Source organism: Macrobrachium nipponense, chromosome 5, assembly GCF_015104395.2.
Source record: "Macrobrachium nipponense isolate FS-2020 chromosome 5, ASM1510439v2, whole genome shotgun sequence".
NCBI classification, from domain to species: Eukaryota; Metazoa; Arthropoda; class Malacostraca; order Decapoda; family Palaemonidae; genus Macrobrachium; species Macrobrachium nipponense.
In genome coordinates, this window is record NC_061107.1 from 142,828,715 (window position 1) to 142,841,214 (window position 12,500).

At 35.9% G+C, this 12,500-nt stretch overlaps 1 protein-coding gene across 1 annotated transcript in view; it reads left to right on the forward strand.

Annotated features, from left to right (window-relative positions):
- Nucleotides 1–1,084: 1,084 nt before the first annotated feature.
- The window catches only part of LOC135215957 (uncharacterized), a 23,496-nt gene continuing 12,080 nt past the window's right edge, over nucleotides 1,085–12,500 (forward strand). The window contains exons 1-5 of the mRNA XM_064250912.1: nucleotides 1,085–1,160; nucleotides 1,426–1,563; nucleotides 3,180–3,296; nucleotides 4,386–4,522; nucleotides 8,509–8,725. Coding sequence (XP_064106982.1) covers nucleotides 1,085–1,160; nucleotides 1,426–1,563; nucleotides 3,180–3,296; nucleotides 4,386–4,522; nucleotides 8,509–8,725 — 685 coding nt within the window. The remainder of the gene's footprint in view (nucleotides 1,161–1,425; nucleotides 1,564–3,179; nucleotides 3,297–4,385; nucleotides 4,523–8,508; nucleotides 8,726–12,500) is intronic.

Sequence of the window (12,500 nt, forward strand, 5' to 3'; positions counted from 1 at the left end):
CAGCACCAGTATACTGTAATCTTCTGACAAGAGGAATGCTTTATGTAAAAATCAGTGGTACATTAAGTTTAAAAAAAAAAAAAAAAAAACTATAAATTGTAAGCTAGGGCCCGACTGTTTCGTCTCCACCAGACCTTCACGAGGCAGTGTATTGCTAAGAGGTTTAGAAAGTATAGACGAAAAAATGAATTTAGACGAAAAAATGAATTACTCCAAAGAAATTCAACGAACGACGTTGAATGAAATCAATTGAACCAGCTAAAAGGTAGTTCAGCCATAACGAAGTTGTCCACAGGAATGCATTTTTAATCAACTTGGCCAATAATTTTTTTTTTGTTTTTCAGAGACATATTTAGACAGCAGCAATACGAATGAAATGAATTATACAGCAGTGGTGTGAATAATATAAAACTATAAACACACATGAAAGCAGAAGCAAAGAAGGTTATAAAAAGCCTGAAAGAATTCGGGAAACCTGTTCCACTGTGCTATGCGGCATTGCGAGAGAAATCTAAAACTGCTAAGTTATAATTCTGCTCTCTTGAGTGACAATCAAGAGAGATTATCTCGAACCTGTGTACAGCAGAAAGTTCCTCGGCACAATATCACGAAAACCATTCTGAGCCCTTGCACGCACACTGGCTGAGTTTCAGCGTTTGCTCCTCTATAATTCTGCAGTGCGACAGAGACTCGGAAGACAGGGTTGCTCAGTGACTGACGGATTCACTGGTGGTTAGGCTGCCTTCCCCGAACTAGTGACCTCCTTTGACAGGCAGTAACGACTGTTTCTTGAGCTCTAACTCGATCTTCAAGCCACTTGACAGATCTGATGCCCAGTTGAGGGGCGTAGTAATCAAGTCCCTATGGATCGTGATAGGAATCTCATAGGGTCATTCATCCTTATACGGCTTCATTTTCAAATGAATATCAAAACATGCAGCACAAAACTTAAGTATCTGTCTTCGTCATGAAGTTATATATACTATACCTACTAGTATGTTTTAGACCTTTCTGTTTTTTATTGCCTTGCCAGGAATGTCCACGCAAAGGATGGTGAGTGGCCAAAAGTCGTTGCCGAGAATTGATGTATGGGGCTTGTCATGCACAAGACGGAACTTGTGTCTGTCCTCCAGGAAGGACGGGGGATCTTTGCGAGGAAGGTGAGGGTCCAGGTGTCTCACGCTTCCTCCCTTGAGGGAGAAAATTTACAGGAACATCTCGTAAAAAAATGTCAACTTAGTGAGAGAGAGAGAGAGAGAGAGAGAGAGAGAGAGAGATTTACTAATGAAATATTTTTGCATTTTGTGGGGGGCCTGTTCTTTTTCTTGATTTGTGCTACCTGCCAAGACTCCGTGAAATAAATATTTTGTACATTCTGGATTATCAGCAGGAATGCAGTTTCAAATTTATTTTCCTTTCTGACAGAGTGTTCACCTTCAACGGAAACTCACAACTCCTGTATAGTAGGCATACAGGCCGTTAAGGATAACGTACAGGCTTGCTTGCCGTCTCCATACGGCTGCTCGTGCTTTCCAGGCCAGCAAGGCGATGACTGCGATAAAGGTGATTGACGTATTTGTTTTATTCACTCACAGTAATTTCATATTTAAGTTGTGTATATATACTATCAAATAATAGTGCCAAGTAATCACTTAAGCACGTAATTCATTTATCACACATAACCCACAGGTGAAAAATAAGAGACGGTGTGTAGGTCCTGACCGGGTTCGACTTTATTTCCAAGCAATTGACCAATGACTGATACACAGTCTTAGAAGTCACAAATATATATATATATATATAATATATATATATATATATATATATATATATATATATATATATATACACACATATGTCATTGAGTCTACCTTTATAAAAGAAAGTTACAACCGTAATATAAAAGTCAGTTAAGGTATGTATAAACTTGATCCTGTAATATCAAAATTCATTTGTAAATTGTTTAAATTTTAAGGTAGGCAGTAGTGATGTATGGAAATAAGATTATCATATTTGTAAACACAGAAAAGGGGCAGCAGTGCTAATGAGATTTCCAACCCCGCCTCCCTGACACCTGTCATATCAGTATTGTCCCTCGAGAGTATATTGTGAATTTTAGCCTACACACCGTCTCTTATTTTTCACCTGTGGACATATGTGATTATATATTGGGCATAATATATATACTATATATATTATAGTATATACATGAATGCGTGTTATGGATGCTCAGATGCATGAAACAAGGTATGAAACCTAAGATATTTTTGCTTATGTCGTTAAGACATCTTTAACCTTTAACTTGATAGATGCAGCGCACAGACGGCTAAATAAAGTATTAACAGACCGGATATGTAGGAGCTATACTCTCATTTATGATCGAGAGGAAGGTCTTCAAGGATGGATCTCTCTTGTCCCATGTGACGGCCTCTTACACCTGTGCCATGTCATTTGGACAAGACTTATGACGTTCCTTGAAATCTTGACACCTTCCCTATTCCTTTGAAATAGTTGGATGTATTTTATGCAGATGTTTAACTTCTGTTCCCGGTGTGTGCTTAATGGAACACTGGTTTTTAATTTTTATGAAAATTTCGTCAAATTTTTTTTTTTTTTGTGGGTTGTATTTTTAACTAAAGGGGGTCGATACTTTAATTTTTTTAACTTTCTCGTTCCTGGTATTTAACTAACATTTAGTGTTATGTCATTATTCAGATTTCATTTGTGTTGATAATCATGTCCACTTTCAACATCAATTTCCGTGAATTCACTTTCTTGACGTTCTTGAATTCTGTTCATTAATATCTGCTCATTCTTTTTCCAAATTAGATATTGAGATTTTGAAGTCAAATAAGTAAAGATATTAATGAAACTAGCGATGGGAAATGAATATAGATGATTTTATGTCGAATGCTAAATAAGTCCTGCATGAGAGTCCAGTCATCACAATTTATTGCAAGATGAATGTCACTCTGCACCAACAGTTATCTCGTGTTCGGTAAAGCTTTGCGTCTACTTGCGATTCAGATTTAATCTAATGTAGGCAAGTCATGGGAATAGTCAGGTCAGAGTCCATTTAATCGTAATGGAAATCTTACTCTTCTAAGAGCTGTTCCTCCAATACGAAGTCTTATGGCTATGATTGCGTGAAAGTAAAACAGAACTTCTTCACATTTCAGATTGTGATGAAAATCACTGGGGCGTGAACTGCTTACAGACATGTAACCATTGTGAAAGTAACAAGTGCAACCATGAAACAGGAGCCTGTGTCCGTGATGTGAAACACTGCGCTAAACGTAAGCTTAATTTTAGTTTTGACCTTATTCCCCTGCAAGAAAAAGGTTGAATGCAATTTTAGATGAATTTTATGTATTTTGGATCACCTGAAAGAGGCTTACTGAGAAATACAGAGAATTTCTATGAGGGAATTACTCAGATTCCAACAATTTCAACACAGGCTGTCTAAGTTTTTAGGGTTGTCTTCAGAGAATGGAGCAAATAAGAATCTATCATTAGTTAAAACTTCTTTCAATTTAAGAATAACAGGCCTCAGTGTTGTGGTTGGTAGAGGGTCTTTGCCTGTCACCTCGGTGGCCGCGAGTTTGATCCTCGGCATTCCACTGGTTCCATGCAACGTGAAAACACCATAAAAAAAAAAACAGGCTTGTGAGGAAAAATCATCATTATTTTCATGAAATATGACCTGCTAAGTCGCTGGTAGTGAAGAGAACTGAATAAACTATGCTGTACCATAATGTGATTTTCGCTTATGACATCGAGTGTTGCAAGGTATAAGAAGACTTGGTGGGGAATTACTGATCCCCTGAGAGACATTGTGCATAACAGCGACTTTGTTTAATTCAGTGAGAGCCCAATAGTTGCGCTTTTCTGTTCCAGTAGGAGGGATGAACTAAACCAATTGTTTTCTCTTTATGGTCACTGATTTGGAATACCTGCACTTGGCATAAGTTTTGTAGGCAGTCAGAATAGATGTTAACACAGTCTCATGTCAACACTAACATCTGAGCATTCACAGATCTTTTGATAGAAGTTGAACTTTTGAGCATTCACAGATCTTTTGATAGAAGTTGAACCTTCCTGTAGGAATATTCTTTATATATGTTTCCTCACTTTCAGTTTCGTTCCCTTGGTTTTAGTGAATCCTACGTACAATATGTCGTATCATTTTGACAAGAAAACAGTCGACCTTCATAGATCAGAAAGAGAAAGTGCAGTAGGGATGATTTGGTTAATGCTGTGGCAGATTATGAGCTGAAACCCTATGAAAGGTTTAAATCACATTGTCTCGGCCTATCTTCACAATCGATTGTTTTTTCTTTTCATTTTTCTTTTACGTAAAACCCAAATCATTCCTTGTCTTTCAGCATCCAAAGGGTACCTCCGCTTTCGAGAGCTACCATTAGTTGACCCTGACGAAGACCGTGTACTAGTGTCTTTTAATGGAATTTTTGATGGTGAAGAGCCTGAGTCGGACGACGTAAAGTATCAAGTGATTGTTTGGGTAAGTCATACATAGAACTCAAGGGCTTGCCGGGTTTTCTTTAGATGAACCTCCTGTGTATTCTTGCACTAGTTTGTGATCCAGTAGGAATTCGTGTGTGATTTGCACTCTTTGATGAATCAGTTTATTATAGATGGCAAGAAATCCACTGGACTGCTACATGTGTTACTTGATAACAATTTACAAAGTCTATTTGCATTATGAATAATAATATTTAGTACTGATAATAATAATAATGGAATTAAAATATGTATAGTGTATAATATAGAAACTCTAATTAAAAACTGATAAATTCAACATGTATTTCAGTGGATTTAGTGAAAATGCTTCTCGCTAGTGCAAGATTTGAGTATTGTCTGAGAAATCTATTTAATTACCTTTTTTGCCACAATCATTTGATCAAATTGCAAAGCTTTAAGAATGTCATCCTAGGAAACGATTCCTTTGAAAGAAATTGGAAACTTCTGAATAAAAGAGCATTCCTGCTGTCCCTAACGTATCGCGCATTTGCAATGCAGTCGAAAGTGCTTTGAAAATTAATGCTTACTGAGGCGGTTACCTTTCTTTTCTTGAATAAAAGATATCTAGGAATATCCAACACGGTGGCGGGTATGTACAAGACTCTTCGTTTTTTGACCTCGGTAAACTGAAATCCAGTTTCGTTAACACCCGGTCATTTGACGTCTAAAATAAAGAGCCTATTGACGAAGAATATTTTTTAAAATGGCTTAGGACAATTACCTTATTTAGCAAATGGAAATTACATGATTTGATTTTTTGTAAGTTGAAGGCAAAGTGTACATTTTTTCTCAAGACCATAAGTAACAGTTTATAAAATCGTCTCGTACCATTCAGAGTACCCGTCATGGAAAGAAACTGTTGGATGACTTAGACTTTAAGTGTGAAAGGCAGAAAACAAACGCTCATTGGTCAGAAATTTATTGGAAGTGTGACGTGAAGAGTGCGATACTACAGTAACAGGCCTGCTTTGCAGCTCCTCACTTCACACTTCCAAAAAAGTTTGATCGGTCAGCGATTGTTTTTTGCCTTTCGTAAATGTAATTCAAGTCATCTAAGAGTTTCCTTCCTCCGCTGGTGATTTCTCTGAATGGTACGAGGCATGAATATAAAAAATGTCTTTATACTCCCAGGAGGTCGGATGCCACTGCTTAATGTTGCTTTTATAGTACTTGAATAAAAGAAAATATATAAACTAAGCCTTCAACTTAAGAAACAAACTTCTGTCATTTCCATTACCTAAATACGGTCATTTTTAAAAAATATGCTTCCTAAATAGGCTAATTGTTTATTTTAGATGTCAAATTACTGAGTGTGAACGAAACCGGATTTCAGGTTACCGGGAGTCAAAATGCATTTAGTGAAATTGACCGGGTCAAAGATCTGGAATTCAAAAAAAAAAAAAAAAGTTTTTTCTAGAACCATCTAAAAATACAGAGTATTCCGAGTAAGGGATTTTTGGCTATTATTGACTGTCATTGAATGGCTGCAAGATTGTGAGCTATATTTTCACTTTTAATTAATTTTCGAACTTTTTTTTTCCGTCTTCCCCATCGAGGAATTCAGTGACTTGGTACGGTTTTTCATTGAAGTGAAAATAAGTAACTACCTACATAAAGGTGCCATTATAATGCATTTGGGTTGAATAAAATGTTTACTCAAAAGCAGTCACTGTAATCTGAAGTTTTAATGCATATTTCTTGAAAGATGTTTATATTTTTCATATATCTATATCCTTAACCTTAACTGTGAAACGGAGGCATTAATCATAAGAATGGGGTTTCGATTCAAACAAATATTTGAAGAAGTGTAGCTTAGACCCTCAGAAAGTTGAGACTACCAAATCTTTATTCATCAAGTCACACGGATGATACTTGGACTAGTAGTAAGTCAAGCTTTTCAGTTTACAATCTGCTAGATGGAAACATTTAGATTTAGTTTTTCTACGAGATATACGTGGCTTAACAATAATTTTTAGTTAACTTATAAAAAATGCAGATTGTCTCCAACTTTCACATAAAGGATTAATATTGCTATGTAATGAATTTGTATGTCATAAGAAATAAAGAAAAATAAAAGGTCCTAGACGAGCCATGAACCTCCATGAAAAAAAAAAAAAAAAAAAAAAAAAAAACCCACGAATCTTCCCCAGTTTAAGTACCTCTGGGAGGAAGTGAGTAGTGGAATCCCAGTTTACCTCGAAGACCCTTCCCAATCTTAATTCTGCGTGCCAGGGTGAGGTGGGGAGTAGACTGACTCATAAGAATGCTACGAGGCTAAAATCCTCTGCCAGTAAGTGAGTATTTTGAATAAGGTCTCTAACCCCAGGCCCCTTTACATTCTAATCTGGGATCTGCTACATTAGTTTAACCTACAGAAACCTATTTCACTCTTCTTTGTAAGGAGCACACGTAGAGAGTAGAACGTGTCCTTAACGTTTCGTTCTCCCACGGGAAGTGGACCAGGGTCTATCTTGCTACTACTAAAGAGAGAGAGAGAGAGAGAGAGAGAATTTATAAAAACGTCTAAACATATTAGGGTCAGTACCAATGTTTAATCATCTACATCCGGTACAATCATTTCTTTCACTGTAACAAACGAATAAACAATGTTTCAGTTCTTTTAATATCTCACGTCATTAATGGAAGAAAGGAAATATTATTATTATTATTATTATTATTATTATATTATTATTATTATTATTATTATTATTATTATTATTATATTATTAGTACTCCCCTTTAAGACAAACTCCCATCAAAACGTTCGCAGTACAGGAAACTTGTGTTTGGAATGGCGTTTTTCGAATCTTTCAAAGCTTTCCTTCTTTCTTCCACTGGATGTTTCGCAAAACCAAAACGATGTTCATGGCAAATGAGAGCAGAAGTACTCATGACAAATTCTACTGAGTATTTGCTATGCTTTAATGATATGCTGCGTTTCGCCTTGGTAGACACGTCACGCAGTCGGGATTCTAGACGATTAGCACGAGTGGACCAGCCAAAGCCCAGGAAGCTAACCCACAATCATTTGGGATTGTCGTGTTTTCCTATAACAGTGTTAGGCAATGAAAATAATTCGGTATTTTACATAGATATGTGTAAGACACTTTAACAGACATTATTTCTATTATAATTTTAAACCTGGATATAATGTCAGATTCCTATGATTTCTCTCCTATTCATCAGGGTTATTCTATTTAATTTTTCAAGTGATGTGGCCTGAAGGTTGCATCCCGCACTCTGCCTATAGGCCTTTTCCTCATTTGTCTAAACACCCGAACGTTTATATTAAAGGATCCTTCTATGAACATATACTAAAAGGCCAGCATCTATGACTTAGCAATTGTACCTAATTAACAAAACAAGACAGAAATCGGAAGAAGGTGTAACAATATTTCTAGGTTTAAAATTGAACTTATACAGGGACCTCTCAATGCTCCAGGATGGTATTGGGTCAGCCTACTGGCCTCCTTTGGCCCACACTGCCTAACCGTGACCTGGGGCATCGACTGCCTCGGTAACATATCAGTTAATGACCTGGTGTTGCAAGCATTGCTATTGGTCTTCTCGAAGATGCCTTGATGAGCTTATCACGGCAAAGCAAAATGATTACTTGGAAATGATGAATAAAGAACAAGATCTTGTCCTCAGTACATCTGTTATTCTTGTTGAACCACTGGAAGCTCTTGGGCAACAATCCCGTGGAAGAAAGAAGGAAATTTTGAAGAACTGTAATAAAGTAACTTAAATGATAAATTGAGAATTTATTCCAGTCACCATTAATAATATAATTGCATTTATTATTAGACACTGATATTTCCTAAGTACCAGGAAACTTGCAGATTAATAGAGCTTTTTAATGTTTCCGGCCTTGATAGTCTTTTGTCAGCCTCTGTAACATATAATTGTTAAGAGAAGAATTCAAATCTGTGTTCACGCTCACCTGATAACAATCTTTTATATTAGGAGAAGGACCAAGATATGAGCAATCCCACGAACTTAAAAGATACCGATACGATTGAAAGTCCTGTCAAAATAGACAACCTGAACCCTGCCACCGACTACTTCGCTGCCGTTTTGGTGAAGTTTACTCCAAGAGGATCAGACACTCCCTGCCTGATTGACGGCACACTCAGAGGAGAAAGGATTCAGAAGACGCCGTTTACTACCAAATGTCCCGAAGGTAGGAAAATATTTGCATGTGTATTAACCGTGTTGTCTATATCCTAAAGAAAAAACTCAAAATTGAAGTGTTCATTAGGAAAACTAGGTATACAAAGTCCTGATTCACATATTAATTTCAGCTTCGATTCCGGATCTTTAGGTCTATCTTGAAAAACAATTTTTTGTTCAGATATTGAGAGAATAAATACGTCTAAATCTTAAAATTTGTTGTTCGGTAATGTACAGCAGTACTTGAGTCTTTGTTTTCATTCAGTGAAATCTTTTTTCTGCATCTTAAATTGTAAAGTAGATTATGATGAACAATTGCCGCATTAATTATTCAATTGGAACAAGGAGTTTTTTTACCTCAATATTTAAGCAAAGAATTTGTATTATTAATATTTTGAGCTTTAAATTTTCGGAAACAATTATTTCTGTATTTGGTTATCCGGTTAGATATGCTCGAGGAATATCTCCGTCTTGTTTATTTTATAAAAAACAAGAAGAAGCTCTTGAAACTATTTTGAGACCCACAGAATTCAAACCATGAAGGAAAGAAACCATTTCATTGACTTACTCCGTTCGGACGCCACAGGTAGTTGCCCTTAGCCGATGAGGCCACCATGGCTTATTAATCTGTCTGGCCCTTCAAACTCCTGTCGCGGTTTTTTGTCATCCTCCAGAATGTATGACAGATATGGTGGATTAGATCTGAATAATTTCATAAATGTTTATCATTTCCTTCAGGCGTAACTGACCAAGGTCCAAGTGGTGTTAAATGTAATCAATTAAGCTCTCTCATTATGACGAGAAGTAACATAAAAAACACCACTCTTCTTCGTAGTTCTCTGTCATGAGTTTAAGCATATTGGAAAATGTTGTATATCCTAAATACACCAATAAGCTAAGAATGACCTTAGATTTTTATGTTAGTTTGGTTCAAAAAGTTATAGTTTGACAGTATCAGTGATACTTACAGCATTGTTGCATCTCGTGTCTAGAAGGATATCTTTTTTATTGCAAATTTCTTGAAAAATCTAAGAAATCAGATGCTCAAAGTATCAATGAATTTCTTTGAAAAATGATCATAATGTTGTAAGGTAAGACTTTATAATAATTACAAATTAAGTTTAAAAAACAATTTATTGATCTATGAACCACCCGGAATATTTTTTTGATTTTTCAGTATATTTTACTTTATTTCACAAAACCAGTCATTAGTAGATGCAAGGCTTGACATTCACAGCAAAAAAACTAATTTCATTCTTAGTCTCTTGAAATATTTACGATATAACAACATTATCCAAAGTGCATAACTCATCAAGATAGGACCACGAGGAAGAGTGTTTTGTAATGTATTGATGTTAAGTTCATCAATAAACGACAAAATTACCAAATATACGACACATTTCCTAGAATACTATAGTGTTTAATTTTAGTTTCTGCATTTTTATATATATTTCAGGCATGTTCCTTATTCACAGTTGCTACTAGTCTAGGTAGCCTTTAGCACACAAAGCGCAACCACACAACTCATACATACATACATACATACAAACACTACTTACATGTGCATGTATATATACTGATATATTAGCTACTACCAAAGGAAAATGACTGGAAGAAGGTCAGGACCAAGCGATTTTCTCCCGACGATCCCCTGTTTTTTTTTTTTTTTTTTTTATAAACAGGAGAAAGTGCTTGGTACTGACCCACTGCTTGTCATTTTCCTCTGGTATTCACTAATATAATATATCTTATATATATATATATATATATATATATATATATATATATATATATATATATACGCATATATGCATATATGGCATATATATATATATATATATATATATATATATATATATATATATATAAGTCATATCACATTTCCGTGATTCATATACATATATCGAGCTACAATGTCCTTTAATATCTAATTCGCTCTACCTCGGAATTAATATATTTCATATATGCTTACCGAAGGGGAATTTTTTTCTCGATAATAGACTTGCCTGGACCAGGGCGCGAACCCGTGGTTCCTGGATTTGAAGGATCCACGGGTTTGCGGCCTGGTCCAGGCAAGTCTATTATCAAGAAAAAAAAATTCCCCTTTTCGGTTAAGCATATATGAAATATATCAATTCCGAGGTAGAGCGAATTAGATATTAAAGGACATTGTAGCTCGATATATAAATAAATATATATATATATATATATATATATATATATATATATATATATATATATATATATATGTGTGTGTCGTGTGTGTGTGTGTGTGTGTGCGTGTGCGTTTGCGGCCGTGCATGTATCTATATGCTTTTAAGTCAGAATAGTGCCAGAGCACTTGACTTTGCTTCTGTCCTGTGGCCAGTAACATTCAAGCTTTACATTTTGTGGGATCCAGTAAAAGTAATGGTATCCTCGCTGCTCTGCATGTTGTGAATGTCTGGAGATTATTTTGCTGATAGGTTGGTAGGTATGTGATTGATTTTGTAACTTCCTAGGCTAAGACAGACTCCCTGTCCACACCATCTGAAGTCATGGTTGATAATGCAATTGTGCAATCACATGACGCCCTAAAAATACGTCATACTATGTCTTTCAAATAGAGTTATAAGATATAGTGATGTTATTTGGCGAGTTGCCAGCTAGTTTACAATAAATGAAAGTCATCGAAGACACTTGATAATATTGTGAACATTACACCAATTATGATCTGAAGCAGAAAAGCTGACGCCATCCTTCACGCAGATGTAGTGAGGCTAAAGATAAGAACTAGATTCTAAATCCAGCTGTGATTTACTACTGGATAACTTGATTAGAAAAACTAAAAAGAGTCGAAGATAACGCCAATTATTATGTGCACAGTGCACAAGCACTCCTCTTGAGAACGTTCTCCAGATCCCTCATAAGACTGACAGAATATAATTTCCTTTTAAGGGAGAATGATTGCTGCAAGGAAGATTACCTTACATGATGTGCCTGCTTGACTCTTTCGTTGTCAATCCCAGCGAGAACGGCAGCATAATGACTGGAAAATCAGCAAGAACGAGGTTCATGAACAATGATACAGAACCTGTGCAAGGCGGCTTTAGACGTACTCAAATGACCATCAGTAGCCACTCTCTTTTTTAAACCATCTGAAAATAAAACCTTTTGATCATGACCGGAATTCTGTCCTTGTTCCTTGCTGTAAAAGTTATCCTATTGTTCTTGTAGAAGCATCTATCAGTCATAAGGGGCCCAGAGCGTTTAAAAAAGAACAAACACTTTGACTCGGGCTGTGCGAACCTGGAGACTGAATGGCTGGACGAAATTACTCTGCTGTTTCAGTTTCAAGGAATGTGTTCCTACATGTGAGAAACTCCTTATCACAAAGACCTTAAAAACATTTCGCTTAAGAGATAATACTGGAAGATTAGAATTTGTTGCAAAATTCAAGCCTGACAAGTGAAAAGACAGATTAAAGTAATAAATTTCTTTGTGAAATTAAAACAAAATTCCTCTCCAAGAGGCCTTAGCATTATCAATTTTCATTTTATGCATCACACGAATGACCTTGACCAGTAGCTGATAATATATAGATTAGTGTGAACTTTTGATTGCCTATCTGTGCACTTCGTTTATTGCAGTATTTTCCTTTGTTTTCAGGTGGGAAAATTAATATCACTGTCAAAGGGATATCAGATGACGGGTTTAACATCTCCTGGGTCGTGAGTAAAAGAGGTTTCGTTGCATTGCGTTCATGGTGACTACATAAATTTAAACAGAATTTAAATTTCACAAAG